General features: G+C 39.0%; 1 protein-coding gene across 1 annotated transcript in view; it reads left to right on the top strand.

The window, feature by feature from the left end:
• dst (dystonin) overlaps positions 1–16,121 on the top strand; it is a 277,698-nt gene that overhangs the window by 255,382 nt on the left and 6,195 nt on the right. The window contains 9 exon segments of the mRNA XM_036573677.1: positions 505–693; positions 800–929; positions 1,868–2,031; positions 2,126–2,288; positions 4,197–4,351; positions 4,461–4,535; positions 6,219–6,236; positions 10,537–10,654; positions 15,874–16,064. Coding sequence (XP_036429570.1) covers positions 505–693; positions 800–929; positions 1,868–2,031; positions 2,126–2,288; positions 4,197–4,351; positions 4,461–4,535; positions 6,219–6,236; positions 10,537–10,654; positions 15,874–16,064 — 1,203 coding nt within the window.

The raw sequence follows: 16,121 nt of genomic DNA, 5'->3' as shown, positions 1-16,121 counted from the left end.
TTATGTTTCTATTGAAAGTAGATTTGTTTGGCTTTGAAAAACTTTTAAGTGTAGACATATTTCTAGACAAAATGACTGATCAGCAGTAGTATTTCTATTAAATATGTTTAATTTAAACATTTTTACAGTGCAGTTTGAATTGAAAAGGTGTAATTTTGTAATTCAGTCTCTTTATGTATTTAAAGATTGAAATTACTGCCATGGGACATGAATAAAACTGGTATTTTGACCCAAAATTCGCTCCACCAATCACATTTGCTCAGTATATGTAGCAATAAGTGTGTATGTGAAAACATGTTATGACACTAATAAAACCTTATTATGCTTTATGCTAAAAAAAAGTGAACATATATCCAAAAAAGCACTGCTGGGACCTGTTAATGCTCTTGTTGCAGGAACACCGATATATCAATACCTATATGTTAGTTCAGTAATACTGAGTAGCCCACTGTAAACCTGCCCTCAGTCTGATTCCTCTTGCTCCTCTATTTTGCTGTGTGTCAGGTCACAGCATGGGCACGGCAGCATCAGCAGAGGCTGGCCACTGCTCTCAGTGAGCTTCTGGCCACTCAGGAGCTGCTGGAGAGTCTGCTGAGCTGGCTGCAGTGGGCTGAGACCACGCTGACGGAGAAGGACAAGGAGGTCTTGCCTCAGGAGTTAGAGGAGGTCAAAGCGCTCATCGCGGAGCATCAGGTACCACCGATACCTACTGCAGCTCTTCATACTGACCAATGCTCATTCTAGTTTGATAAGGTGTTTGCTGTCATTGAACTAAAGCCCAGTAATTATGTTTATTCAGACCTTCATGGAGGAGATGACCAGGAAACAACCAGACGTGGACAAAGTTACTAAGACTCATAAGAGGAAAGCCACTGCAGATGCTCCTGTTCAGTCTCAGATTCCTGTGCTGGACAAAGGAAGAACCGGCCGTACGTTTTTTACATCAAAGGTCTCAGACACATAAAAAAAAATAATGCTTTAATAATCACTGTTGGGAAATTAGAGAGTAACAGCTGCAAACATAGACTATAAAATAAAGTATAAAGTAAATAATCAAGATAAATAAGATGTAATACAAGAAAACAAGAAAATATGTATATAAATTAGGCAATGTGATTTAAAATAATCTAAAAATTGTATAAAAATAGTCTCTGAGTAAATTATTGCAGATAAATATAATGATAAAAAAAATATTTGACATGCAAATCTCTTTTACAAACATGCAATAATTTACTCAGACTTTTTATTCTATTTTTATATCCCACTGGCTAATTTGTATATATTTTTCATTAGTATTTAGTCTATTTTTCTTCATGTATTTATCTTGATTATTTATTGTATACTGTTTTATACTGTATGTTTGCTGTTGTTATATTGTAGATGATTATATTGTTAAAAATTTAATAGCATTCAAATTTTATTTTAAACCAGATCCAAAAGCTGGGGTGCATCACATGTTTTATCTTCTAAGTGAAAATGAATTAATATATTCTCCACAGGCATTTCTGTACATTTTAATGCACAATTACTGTTTACTTGCTGAATTTAATACTGGGGGGGAATAAAACATAAAATGTGGCCTGTACAAAAGTTATGGCACATTTTATATGTTCTGTTCTTTCCTAACATGTTTAACTCAACAGATTGTGCATAAAAATTTGCAGGAAGATGCCCTATTTAAGTGTGTTCTCTGTAGAGGGTATGTTAACCTTTTTTCACTTCTGAGATCAGCAAAACATGTAACGTTTTGCATACAACTGTACATTTGACAAAATAAGTGTCACAGAACCACAGTCTAATTCAACGCTGAGAGCAGCTGATGTCAAATAAAGCCAGCTAATCGTTTATACTGTGTTTTTACAAACAGGGAAAAGATCCCCGACCCAGGCTGTGTATCCAACGGCAGCTCAGGCTCAAATCGAGACCAAGAACCCCCGAGTTAACCTGCTGGTCAGTAAGTGGCAGCAGGTTTGGCTTCTGGCCCTGGACAGGAGAAGAAAACTTAACGATGCTCTGGACCGACTGGAGGAGGTCAGTTAGACATTACTAGCTTCAGACCAGCTTTGGAAAGACTAAGCATGACGTTTGTGTGATCAAAACCCTCTTTTCTCCACTGTCTTCTCAGCTGAAAGAGTTTGCCAACTTTGACTTTGATGTGTGGAGGAAGCGCTACATGCGGTGGATGAACCACAAGAAGTCACGAGTCATGGACTTCTTCCGCCGCATCGACAAGGACCAGGACGGCAAGGTCACCAGACAGGAGTTTATTGAAGGCATTCTTTCTTCGAGTGAGTGAATATGTCTTCACTAGTTTTTAGGCTTAAACCTGACCAAGATCCAGATTAAATATGTCCACATAAAGAGGTTCTCCTGTGTTCTACTGTAGTGAAAGCCTACACTGACCACCCTGAAAGACATACAGTTGAGACTAAGTTTGTTACCCCTTGGATGTCTGTATGAAAGGCTCTTAAAATGTAAACTTATCTTCATCAGAGTTGTAATTGTTGTTGTTGTCCTTCTTCTGCTGGATTTTTGTCCTCTAACTGGTCTCATAGTTTCATATAGCAACCCTTCAAAGTCGGATTTGCATCTTTCTTATATGACGATGAAACAAGTACACTAGCAACACCCTAGCAACAATATTGGATACCATAGCAACCACCTGGAATACCATAGCAATTACCTAGCACCTCCCAGCAACCACCTAAGATAACATAGCAACCACCTAGTAACACTGCAGCAACTGCCGTAGTCGCCATAGAAACTGTTTAGCAATACCCTAGCAACCACCTGGAATAGCATAGCAATCACCTAGCAGCACCCAGTCAACCACTTGGAACACCATAACAACATCCTAGCAACACTCTAGCAACTACCTGGAATACCATAGCAGTCACCTAGCATATCTTAGCAACCACCTAATATACCATAGCAACCACCTAGTAGCACCATAGCAACCGCCTTGATCACTACAGAAACCGCTTAGCAATGCCCTAGCAACCAACAGGAATACCATAGCAACCACCTAGCAGCACCCAGTCAACCAACTGGAACACCATAACAACATCCTAACAACACCCTAACAACCACATAGAATACCATAGCAACCACCTAGCAGCACCCAGTCAACCAACTGGAACACCATAACAACATCCTAGCAGTGCCCTAGCAACCATCTGGAATACCATAGCAACCACCTAGCAGCACCCAGTCAACCAACTGGAACACCATAACAACATCCTAACAACACCCTAGCAACCATCTGGAATACCATAGCAACCACCTAGCAGCACCCAGTCAACCAACTGGAACACCATAACAACATCCTAACAACACCCTAGCAACTAACTTCAATACCACAGCAACCACTAACAATCCCTGGGAACTGCTTATGCTGTGTAATCACTTTGTATTTGGTATGTGGGGCAGCAGTACAGTGACTGAGTAGTTTCAGCTTCATAAGCAACGTTTACATGTTCATCTTAAGTGAAGTGCTTCAATTAAAAAGATCTCACTTAAAAAGCTGAGTAGTATTTGAATAAAGAACATTGGATCGGAATCGGTATCAGTATCAGACAATACTCAAGGTTTCAGTACAGTGCACTCTTAGAAATTAAGGTACTAAACTGTCACTGGGGCAGTACCTCTTTTGTCACTGGGGTGGAACCCTCAAGGGTTCATCTCAGTACCTTTATTCAGGGAACATAACTGAACCATAATCCACTGAAATGATATGTTCTAAGCTGTACTGACTCCACACACCCCGTCTCGTCTCCAGGCTTTTATTTTACTGTTCTGTTTAAAACATTCGGTTATGAAAAGGTACAAATACGAACTTTTCACCTGGAAAAACTTATTTAAGGTTCACAATCAGACCTTAAAACCACTGTTGTACCTTTGAGGGAACATTTACACTGTTTGTACCTTGATGAACAAAGAAATGTACCTGAACAGAACCTTTATTTCTAACAGTGTATTGAAAAAGAAAAAGTGGCACTGTGCCATAACTAGCTCCAACAAATTATACTCCCTTTACCATGGTGTTCAAGATATCATTATCCTAGCAGATCACTTTCTTTTTTATCAATAACTTACTTGCTTTCATGCATCATTCGTTACATTTTTGTTTAAGCTACTCCTTTCATCTTTGTCTGTAAACACTGTGATTGAGCCCTGTTTTTCTCTGCTCTCTGTAGAGTTCCCCACCAGTCGACTGGAGATGAGCGCTGTAGCAGACATTTTCGATCGTGATGGTGACGGCTACATCGACTACTACGAGTTTGTGGCTGCGCTGCACCCCAACAAAGACGCCTACAAACCGCTCACCGACGCTGACAAGATTGAAGATGAGGTGTGCTTTGGTTTAGTTCCCGACTGCTTGGAATAAAGTGGTTCACTGTGTTGTTGACCATTATGTTTCTGAGGTTTTCAACACTGACATATTGACTTGAATTCCCCAGGTGACTCGCCAGGTAGCAAAGTGCAAGTGTCCTAAACGGTTCCAAGTGGAGCAAATTGGTGCCAACAAATACCGGGTAAGAAACTGGCCATAGTACTTTTTCTCTGCGAATCCAAGCATAATGAACTCATAAGTGAAGACTGATGCAGGATACAAGCTTGAGGCCAAAGCAAATATGAAGGCCTGCAGCTCATATCTAGTCTTGTGTTGAAAAGAACTTCTCAAGGGCCGATGGCAGTGGAGAAGTGTGGAAAATTGGCAGTGCTCCATTGGCCTCTGTCGAACTACTTCCCAAGAAAGACTTCTTTGCCCCCGCACTGCTGTTGCCAGAAATAATGACTTCATACCATTTTAATGTGGCGTTAGATTTTTCATTCTTTTAGCAAGAGGGTAAGCGCACTGTCAGAACCCATTTAGCCTATTATACTGAAAATTACTGTATGTCATTTCATTACTGCCCAATGTACTGAATAAACTGACCTCATAGAAGATGGTCATTTCATCTGAGAAGTATTTTCTTCCTTAATTTGACAGAATTCTTGAATGGAAAAAATTAGTTCATATAAGGCCTTAATTAAGGATGCAAAATCATTTTTTATAGTTAGTAGAGAAAATATTACTTGTATCCTAGTATGTTGATAAATGCTCTGAACAAAAATGTAAGGAAAATGTTTATGGATTTAAAGTTGGATTTACACGGTGAAAATTGCATGCAATTGCTTGAAACTTGGATGAAACTAAATTTCACTTAAGTTGCACAAAGTAAAGCATCCTGCAACTCATTTGAAACTCAGCCGGGATCATTGCAAGCGTCTCAACTTCATGAAACAAGTTTCATGAAACAATCAAGACAGATCACGTGATCATGTTGGACAATGCCGTATTAAACGATTGATTTCACTGTATCAAAGGACAAGATATGAAAACAGAAGACAGTTTATTGGACAGAAAACAAGATCCTCCTGACTGACCATGTGCAAGGTTGATAGTTTTAAATTTGTTTAAGTTTCCTGAGCCAGAACATCAAACAAATCTACATTTTTCTGAAGCTAACGTTTTTATAAACAGCTGGTTTAAATTGCCAGCTAACACTAACAGATGTTTAAATGGCTCCTTGCACCATCATTTATTCTTCTTAGCCTGCTGTTAATGTCATTTATCATCGCTGTCCAAAGAAAAACATGTATCTCCATTTTTGTCGATTTTTATTTTTCTACATCATTTGAACACGGCAGCTGCCCTTTACACTGTGTGAAAATTTCATGATAATCGAACCAATAGAAATGCTCCAAAATCACTTGGAATAAAACCTATTTTACATTGACTTACATTAAAAGTTAAGACCGTTTTTAGCATCTACTGTAAAGTTACCATTCGGAGACACTTGTTTTTCTTTGGACAGCGACGTTATGTGGTTTATTCGTTTTCTCCTCCCTTGTCCACCCCTAATTTTACAAAGAGGATAAAAATGCTGCAAATATGAAATTGCGGATAGCATGTCGCAGAGACTTTATATCACTGAGAACAATCAAAAAAATAGAGCTAATTGGGCTAACTAGCGGAGTAATCAAATCTGTTGCACGCAACTTTGTTTTTGAATTGCTTCCTGCAAACGTCAAGTTGCACAGAATATATGTTGCGACTCACAATATGTAACTAGTTGCATGGAAGTGTCACCATGTAAATCCAGCCTGAGGCAAACTGTACAGACAATGTTTCCTAATGTTTGTGTTCTCATTCTCTTTTTTCCGCTGTTCAGTTCTACCTTGGAAATCAGGTATATACACACAGTGCTTTCCTAACGTTGTGCTGTGGTGGTTGTCTTTTTCGGGGGGTTCACCAGTTTCCTTTCAATGTTTCTACTCTTCCAGATCTCAAGTTAAGTCGGTCTTGAACTCAGAAGCGGATAAGCATACTTAATCTTAATAATGCTCTCGCTCGAGACGAGCCTGTTTTTCTCCGACTGTGGCGAACTCCACAGGCACGCATATCTGTGATATTTCATTTGGTCCGTCTAGCATGAGAAAGCAAGTGGAGGGAAGGAAGGAGAGCGAGAGATAAAGAGAGGAGGGAATGCCTACTGAAAGCTTCCTAAAGGTTCCTCCTCTGTGTTTAAAAGTTCAGCTGTTTAAGTCAGAAGAACAACGCCAAAAATGGTGCTGACCACTCCAGGGAGTAAATAAATAAAGATATTCATCACGGTTCTCGCATGGAGAGCATCACTCTGTTTTTTTTTTTTTAGGCTGATTATCAGTATCACATTAATGGTAGAAGCTATTTTAAGCACAGGTCAGAAGAAAGTGGTCATTCTACACCTCAGTGGCACCCAAGTTGTGTAGGAAGAGAAGGAATGTTAGACCTTTTTAGGAAGTTTGGACAACTCATGAATTTATATGGTCATGCCTTGCATATCTGCTTTTGAGTTGCAGTGCATTGCTAACAGCCCTTTTCCTCCTCCTTCAGTGTTTGTGTTCTGGGAGCTTTGAAGCGTAACACAAAGTGTGTGCTTGCCTTGGAATGATTTAACTCCCAGCTCGAAAAGGACTTTAACCCGGGCTGATATAATAGCTGTTGCTTGAGTTGTATTTCTCTCCCTTTTTCCCTGCCTTTCAGTCTCAGGCCTGTGTTAAGGATAAAGTTTTAAAATGCTGGTTTCTTTGTGTAAATACAGCATAAATCACATGAAATCATGGGCTACATGCTTTCTCAAGGTCATGAATTGGGGGGAAAATACATGATATCACATTGCTGGTGGGGTTTTATTGGGGGTGGTGGGGGGGGTTCATGCAAAACTCATTTCTTTTTCCTTTGCTTGTTGTCAAGCTTTTTTATGTTGTCATGTGCACCAGTCTGTTGCGTTCTTTTGCTGTTCCACGTCAACTGAAACAATTCTTTCGACAGTTTGGTCTCGTTCACTGCTTACATGACCCCTTAATCGCCGATGAGAGTATAACAAACAGGGACAATCAAAATCTAAGCCCCCAACTTCACGTTGCTGTTTTGGAAAGCTGTATCCTGGTAAATGGTCATCTTTAAGCCGTTTGTTGTGACTTCTTTTCTACTATTTCTTGCTTCAATCCTCAAATCATCTTCTCCCCTGACACACTCCAATCACCAAATTCACCAGTGGCATTGAATCATTCTGGTTATCACATAGACAGAGCGGAGGCCAGAGAGAGGCTCAGCCAGAGGGTCATCACTGTGTTGATCGTGTTCAGTGTTAAGAGAGTGGAGTCCAGCCATCTTTCCATATTGTTCCTAATGTGTCATTTGGAGTCTAGCCATATTGGTTCTGCATCAGTGTCAACACACACACATCCTCTCTATGAGTATGGTGGTTTCGTAGCTCTAGAGACTGCAACCTTTGTATGTATCGTTGGTTGGTGGAAAGATTTGTGTTGGTTTTTACGCTTAATTTGATTTCTTTTTTAAACAGAAAGCATGAGGCCATAACTTTTGTGTGTCTGTGTTGTGAAATCAGCTACACCATGGCCACATCCAACTGGCAAACTTCATTTTGACCGAAAGCCTCGCTGGTTTGTCGAGTAAGGTTCACAGGGGTAGACAGCCTGTTTCTTAGTGCGTCTGGCCGCAAGGTTTCACATTTTGTCCACCACATTTTGTCTGCACAGAACTGATCAAACAAATCAGATATTGGCACATTTCAATAAAGGGGAATCACACAGATTTAACAAAAATCTGCAAAATTCAAGCACTGAGATGTAAACAAGATGTAGAGTCATTCAGAGTGGTTTGGTACAAAATGGTTCACGGTAGAGACTCAGATTTCTTTACAGTGGTGGTGATAGGACCCAGGGGTCGCCATGACTACAACACAAATATAGCCATTTTATTTACTATCCAAAACCACCAGTGAACCTACAGGAGTCTTCTGAGTTTCTGTGGAATGTTGATGATGGAAAATAGTGGAAAATCTGCAAATAATGTTTTCTTCAGGGACTATTTTACCTTGCATTCAACTCTCAACCATGAATTGATTATAAAAAAGATACATTTTAAGCCAACAAATCTTCTCAATGAGTCAACGTCGCTAAGCTTTTAGAGGTGGACATTTGGTTCCTATCACCACCACTGTGAACAATTCTGACTCGGTATATTTTCTCTGGAACGGAGCGTTTCACACCAAACCACTCTGAATGACTCTGTTTACATCTTAACCATTAAACTAGGCAGAAATTTAAAAAAAATTGTTGGAATTTCCCTTTAAAACTGTAACCACCACAATGGATAACATGGCATGGTTGTGACTATGGTGATCCCTCCTGCCGAGCTGGTCAACCTGATGTCATAGATGAGATGCTGTTCCATGTTCTAGCTATTACACTGATCAAGGACATAAAATACATCATAATTATTTGTAGTAACAAGGTTTTCAGGACAAACATGCGGTAAAGTTCTATGTAAGGTCAAGCAGTAGTTATATGGTTTAAAATGACGGCACAGAATCAATTTCAAAAGTTTTCTGAAATAAATGGTAATAAGTTTCTACCACATACTTACCCACTTAATATCTAGAACCTGTTGGGCATTTTAGTGTAATTTATTTAGACTACACACTTAAAATATGGTTCTTCAAAGGTAAAGAAAATGGTTCTACATAGAACCATAGACACTCGAAGAACCCTTTGCATGATTCTTCAGACTGATGAAGAATGTGCTGTATATGGTTCTATGTAGCACCACAAAGTCTTTTTCTACTGTGACAAGCTTGACATTGTAGGAATAGCAGAACCATTTTTGGTGCTTTATAGAACCCTGTTCAAAAATGTTCTATATAGAACCATACATAAAACATTCTCCATCAGTCTGAAGAACCATTTCACAATGCAAAGAACCCTTTAATCATGCAAATGGTTCTTTGAGTGTTCATGGTTTTTATATTGAACCATTTTCCTTACTAAAGAACCCTTGAAGAACCATCATTTTTAAAAGTGTAGGGGCGGAGAGAGCCCGAGTCCTGCACAGTTTTATGGATTTCCTACTCAACCACACTTGATTCAAGTAAAATCACCAAACTGTGCTGGACACTGGCCATCCAGGACCGCAGGTCACCACCGCTGAGTTAGAGTGTTATGCAAATTATCATTGTGTCACATAAAATAATTACCTAGTACTTCATAGTTTGTTCTACACTCTTACCAGGTTAATAGCTAGAACTTAAGGGATTGTACAAGAAAGCGCAACCATAAAATAAACAGTATCTAATGAAATAACCTGGACTGGAGTGACCAGCTCAGTAGAGGGGACCACCACAGTCACTACAGTGGCAGTGTTATTATTAATGTAAAGATTTTAATACATACTTCCCTTTTCAAAGCAACACTTTGAGTGTTTTTTGATACAAATCCTTCATTTTGGCCACAAGATTCCAGTTCCAAGTGGCCAGTCCATATTTTTCTGTCTACCCCTTGACATTCAGCTTGTGGACGACTGCATCAGAGCTCTACTAAGACTGTTATTCCGAAGCCAAAAATAGGTTTTTGCTGTCTGTATTTGCTGTTATGCTTCTGCCAACATGGGCTGCAGCACCCTCTGGTGGTGTCAGCATAGTGTTGAACCAATCTGGACCCAAACTGTCCACCACACCCACCTCCCGGTCTGATTGCCACGCTCTGATTTACGCACATGCACACTATAAATCGGACTGCTCTAAAGTGCATCACTGATCCCAAATAATACACGTAAAATATGGGTTACACCAGTTGGATTGACCATTCATTTGTACGTCCTCTGGAATGAAACTGATGTTGTGTCTTGATCAAAAAAAATTGTCAAGTGACCACTCAGCTGGGCAACATGCGCAAACAGGGCGTTTAGGTAGAGCCGAGTAAGCGCTTATGGAAGCAAAAGTGACCACATGATCTGATTCATACGGTCACTGAGTCAGCACACCTCATACTTAGTATATGCCAAAAACTGTTTTATAAGCTCTAGATGTGGTCAGTAAAGGTCACTGCAGCGTCTGGTTTGCGCTGTTACTCTGCTGTGGGGCTTTCTCAGTGTGGCTGTGCTTCAGTGACTCAGCGCTGACTCACTCTTCTTTGCTCCTTGACCAGTTCGGAGACTCCCAGCAGCTCAGGCTGGTGCGAATCTTGCGCAGTACCGTCATGGTGCGAGTGGGAGGAGGCTGGATGGCCCTGGACGAGTTCTTGGTCAAGAATGACCCGTGTAGAGGTAATCATTTTGTTTGCTTAAAGCCACACTTTCAAATTGACAGTGAAAGGAAAACAATTGACAAAATGTCATTTTATTAAAGTGCACTGCAAATAATGTTATCTTAGCAAGTGAAAACATCTTAAATATACTCAGTGTGTCTAATATTTCTCATTATGAGGCTGTTCTGAGAGTATTATAAGATTATTTAACTCATTTGTAGACATTTTTCACTTGTTTTAGGTCATTTTGTCTTATAAAGTGTCTTATTTCATTGGCAGGTCATTTTATTTGTTTAAAGCTTTATTGCCTAAAATAAGTAAAATAATCCGCCAATGGAATAAAACACTTTCACCAGATAAAACGACTTCAAAGAAGTACAAAAAGGCCAAAATATAAGTTGAATAATATCCAACTATAATGAATAATATCCAATGGTCTCATAAGGAGAAATAGTAGATATATTCACAAGATTTAAGATGTTTTCACCTGCTAAGATATTATTTTTTGCAGTGTGTGGTATTAAATTAGTATTTTTTATGCATTTGTGTTTTTTTTAGCTTTAATTTACTTTGATATTCTTAATCTAAGCATAATATTTGTTTTTTATTTTGAACCACTTAATTATTTTGTTGAAAAAACAGTGAATATTAAGAAATAAAATAAGGTGTTAGTGTTTAGATTCATCTAAAGGATTTTCAAATGTCGAGGAGAGCGGGGCACAAACTCACATGGGGTAAAAAGTGGTATGGATGTCTCAGATTTTGGTCATCTTTTTGTATCCCTCAGCAACAACATCTGTGAATTTTGACAGATGTTTCTCCAGGCTCACCTGAAGACTTTTAAAAGTGACTTTTCCTCATAATTGTGTTTGATTTCTGAGTTTTGTGTACAAATCACAGAATTCACTCGAATATTATTTTAATCTCCCTCTTAGTGGCCGTCACATAGCACCATTTAGAGGTATGTAAATATCTCACACTGAGAACTAGCCACACGGCAAAAACTGGTGTCTTGTCAAGTAAAATTATCAATCAATCAACCAATCAATCTTTATTTAAACTCAGAGAACATTGAGGGTGACCTTCATTTACAATGTAGCTGAGCTGATACAGGAAAAAGGGACTGATAATGTGTAAGAAAGTATCAAATAATAAAAGTAAATTTAATAATAAAAACAACTCAAATCAGGTAAGTATAAAAAATGTAATATTAATAATAAAATACATAAAAATAGAAAAAAAAAGAATTAATAAATAAATAAAGCGTAACTAAAATGTAAAAGTTAATAAAATCAAAGGAAGATAAAACAAAAGGGGGATGAGATCAAAAAAGGAAACTAAAATTAATTGAAATAACAAATAATAATAAAATAATAGTAATTAAAACAACAATAAGAATATGAATAATAATAAATAAACAAATAAATAAATGGGAAAAAATACAAATAAAAAATAAAAATAATGAAAATGAAAGTGATAATGTAGTGAAAATCAAGTGGAGGTGGTTAGAGAGTAAAAGTTTAAGTGACTGAGTGACCCAGCGAGCTGAGCTTTAGTGTTTCCTGTTGTGAGGTCCAGCTCGCTGGTGCTCTGTAACTAAAGGCAGATTTTCCCATCTTAAATATAGTCAATAAATCTGAAATATTTCATGATGAGATTGATGTAAGCTTATTTTAAGATTATTTACTTTATTTCTAGAAACTTGTTTTAAGTAATTTTATTAAGCAAATTTTATTAAGCTTGTTGTAAGAAATGTGCTTGAAACCAGCAAAATTACCTGTCAGTATAGTGAGTTCATTTGACTTGATACAATTAGCTAAAACAAGTAAAAAATGTCTAGAAATAAAGTAAATAATCTTAAAATAAGTTTACGACAATGGCAATAAGCTAGATAATCTCATAATAAGTGCAAACCAATTTTAAAAATAGGAAATATTAGATATATCGACTACATTTAAGATCGTTTCACTTGACAAGATGTCATTTTTTTGCAGTGCAGACACACAGTTACAGTTAAACTCCATACCCCCCACAGATTCATCAAACGTAGTATAAATATGGAAATTTCAATTTTATCTTGCTGATATTGGCTATTCTACTTTGCCACATTTGACAGCCTCTTTTCACTAATCATTTATTTTGATGAGTGTATTTTTACAGGTTTATTTTATCTCAAACTACACAGAAGTGTATTGAATTAATTGCGTTTGCGTCATTTTTCCAGACGTTTTAGCGACGGTTACTCTGTTCAAACAGACCCACCTGCGCAACAACAGGTGCCAGAAACAAGGTTTACATGTTCATGTGTAGCAGAGATGTGTAGGTTTCTTGTATAAATAAATGATCAACCTTAAAATACTTTTTAAACTATTAAGCGAAAACTAAAACGTGTTGTGCCCCGCCCTGCCCTACTGTATTACGGCTGAGCCTTCTGCCTTCTGATTGGCTGTGTACGATGTTCTGGAAGCTTGCTGCCATGTTCCTACTAAGCTTTTCTCTCTGTATTCTACTGTCTCTCCTTCCACTGTTCTCCTGCTGAATGTACCTGCTGTTCTCTTCGTGTTATGAACCCGACTATCATTTCTTCTAGTTCATCACCACGGGAGTAAAATGTTGCGCTCGGAATCAAACTCGTCAATTACTCAGTCTCCTATAGGTTGGCAACTCTCACACTTTCTCTCCTTGCTCCATCCCAGTGGTATGTGTGCATCCCTGCGTGAGCGTGTCTGCGCGTTTGTGTGTGTGTGTGTGTGTGTGTGTGTGTGTGTGTGTGTGTGCGCTCCCGCTGCAGTGATGGTATTCTCATTAACATTAACCTCACGCTACTCCCTGAGATTTCTCTTGCATGCAGCTGTTTGTTGCATCACGGTTTCAACTGCTTTTCCGCTCAGGCTCTGCTGTCTCTGTTTTCAGCTCTTTGCATTGCAGCATATTTGACAATCATTTTCACTTTAGTTAGATCTTTAGGAAAGTTTGGTTTGGCCGTCTTGATTAATTACAGTTGGAACTCTGTAGTGTTTAATTCAGAATGCCTAATAACCTCTATAATAACTAGCACCACTGGTCCAATTGCATGTGTTGATTTTCTAAGTGAAAATTTTAAAGCACAATTACTGATTATTTGCTGAATTACAAATATTGGGATAAAAACATAAAAAAATGTGGTTTGTGCAAAAGTTATCAAATTTTACACATATTTTTGTCATTTTGCTAACTAAACTCAGCAAAAATAAATAGAAACTGTGCATCATAATCTGCAGAAAAATGTCATACTTAAGTATGTGTTCTGTAGATAACTTCTTGTCACAGGAAACCAGTAAAACCAGGGGTGCTCAAACTTTTGCATACTGTAAATAGGTGTTTCAGGCACTTGTTTTGAACAAAAAAAAAATATTTTACGTCTCAGAGTCTGTAATACAAATGACGAGCTGTACAAAACTGCATGTCATTTTTACATTTTTTAATCTAATTAATTTCACAAGGGGTGCCCTGACTTTTGCATACAACCGTATGTCACAAGTGTTTGCAGATGTTGTTCAATAACCTGTATCACAGTGGTCACCAACCCTCTCGGAGGTTTACTTTCCTGTAAAGTTTAGTTCCAGCCTGCATATAACATGCTGCAGCCCCCCTTACTTAATCCTATTGCACCTGATCCAGCCAATCAGGAACGTTTGAACAGGTTAATTAGTGGGAGGCAGGTACGGCAGACTGTGGTTAGAACTAGATCTCCAGAACCAGGGTTGGTGGCCACTGCTGTACAGGAGTGCTTTATTATCATATATAATTTAGGGCCGTCTTGATTAGACAGTTAAAAAATTAATTGATTAGAATTTACATTCTGATAAACCAGCTTAGTTATTAGTCATTTGAATGATAAACCGCAGGTCATTAGCTATTACCACTCAGTCACTTTTGTGCGCTTTATTGAAAGGGAGGTAACCCACACCAGCAGGATCTCATGTATGCATGGATGTTTGTAGTCGCAAATTGCATGTAGATGAAGTAGACACTGATCAGGCATAATATTCTGACCACCTCCTTGTTTCTGCGCTCATTGTCCATTTTATCAGCTCCACTTACTATATAGGTGCACTTTGTAGTCAGAGATGATAGCTCATCTGCTGCTGCACAGTTTGTGTTGGTCATCCTCTGGTCCTTCATCAGTGCCCACAGGACGCTGTTGGCTGGATATTTTTGGTTGGTGGACTATTCTCAGTCCAGCAGTGACACTGAGGTGTTTAAAAACTCTAGCAGCACTGCTGTGTCTGATCCACTCGTACCAGCGCAACACACACTAACACACCACCCCGTCAGTGTTACTGCAGTGCTGAGAATGATCCACCACCCAAATAGTACCTGCTCTGTGAGGGTCCATGGGGGTCCTGACCACTGAAGAACAGGGTAAAAGGGGGCTAACAAAGTATCAGAGAAACAGATGGACTACAGTCTGTAACTGTAGAACTACAAAGTGCACCTATATAGTAAGTGGAGCTGATAAAATGGACAGTGAGCGTAGAAACAAGGAGGTGGTCATAATGTTATGCCTGATCAGTGTAATTATGTATTAGATGTAACTAATTGTGTGTATATGAAGTAAAAGTGTGTATGAAGTTATGTATAAAGGTTTAAGTAGGTCTAGGCTGAACAGCTCAGCAGACAGCTCACACGCTAACAGACTACTCCAGTAATATTCAGAGATCAGCTTTACCAAAGGATTCATTGTAAAACAGCAACATACAAAGTAAATATGCCACTTGTATGTTTTGTATAAGCTTCAAATGCTTCAAATCTCCATGTTTAAGCAGAGTTTGTTATAAACAGAGCTTGAAGATCCCATAGAAGAGCTAGAGGGATTAGCATTAGTGTAGCAGAGGCACTCAGGCTACTTAGAAAGTCCAGATTTCTGCAATAAACACAGCTTTATAATATACAGCTATGAGAAATCGGTGTTTTCTTTGAGGAGTTTTGCAAAATGTGGCCATTATGCCTCAGTGATGTGAAACTGCATGCCACCTGCTCATTTCATACAGAATCACTGACCAACAAGTATCATGTCGCACTCATTTCACAGAATCCACTCCAGGTTTCAGTAGGTTTCATGTGACCTGTTTATAAAACAGGCCTCATTCTCTCAAATCACCTTCACCATACAGTCACAACCCCCCACTACCCCCCACCCCTGTCTGTGCACTCCTGTTAGCACTCGACTCATCACTGTATGTGCACTCTCCTCAGCTAAAGGCAGGACCAACGTGGAGCTGCGGGAGAAGTTCATCCTTCCAGAAGGCACCACTCAGGTGATGGCCAGCTTTCGCTACCGAGGCCGAAGGTCACGGCCGTCGTCGAGGGGTGCCTCACCGAACAGGTCAAACTCCAGCCACAGCTGTCCTGCACAGCCTAACCCAGCTGCTCCTGGTGCATCCAAGGTAGGAGGACCTTTGACACTTGTGATCTAGTCAAGCTGAAAGTAGAAGAAGCTCTTA

This window comes from Colossoma macropomum, unplaced genomic scaffold, assembly GCF_904425465.1.
Source record: "Colossoma macropomum unplaced genomic scaffold, Colossoma_macropomum, whole genome shotgun sequence".
Taxonomy (NCBI): Eukaryota; Metazoa; Chordata; class Actinopteri; order Characiformes; family Serrasalmidae; genus Colossoma; species Colossoma macropomum.
The sequence above is the reverse complement of the archived record's forward strand: the minus strand, read 5'-3'. Positions and strand labels throughout refer to the sequence as shown.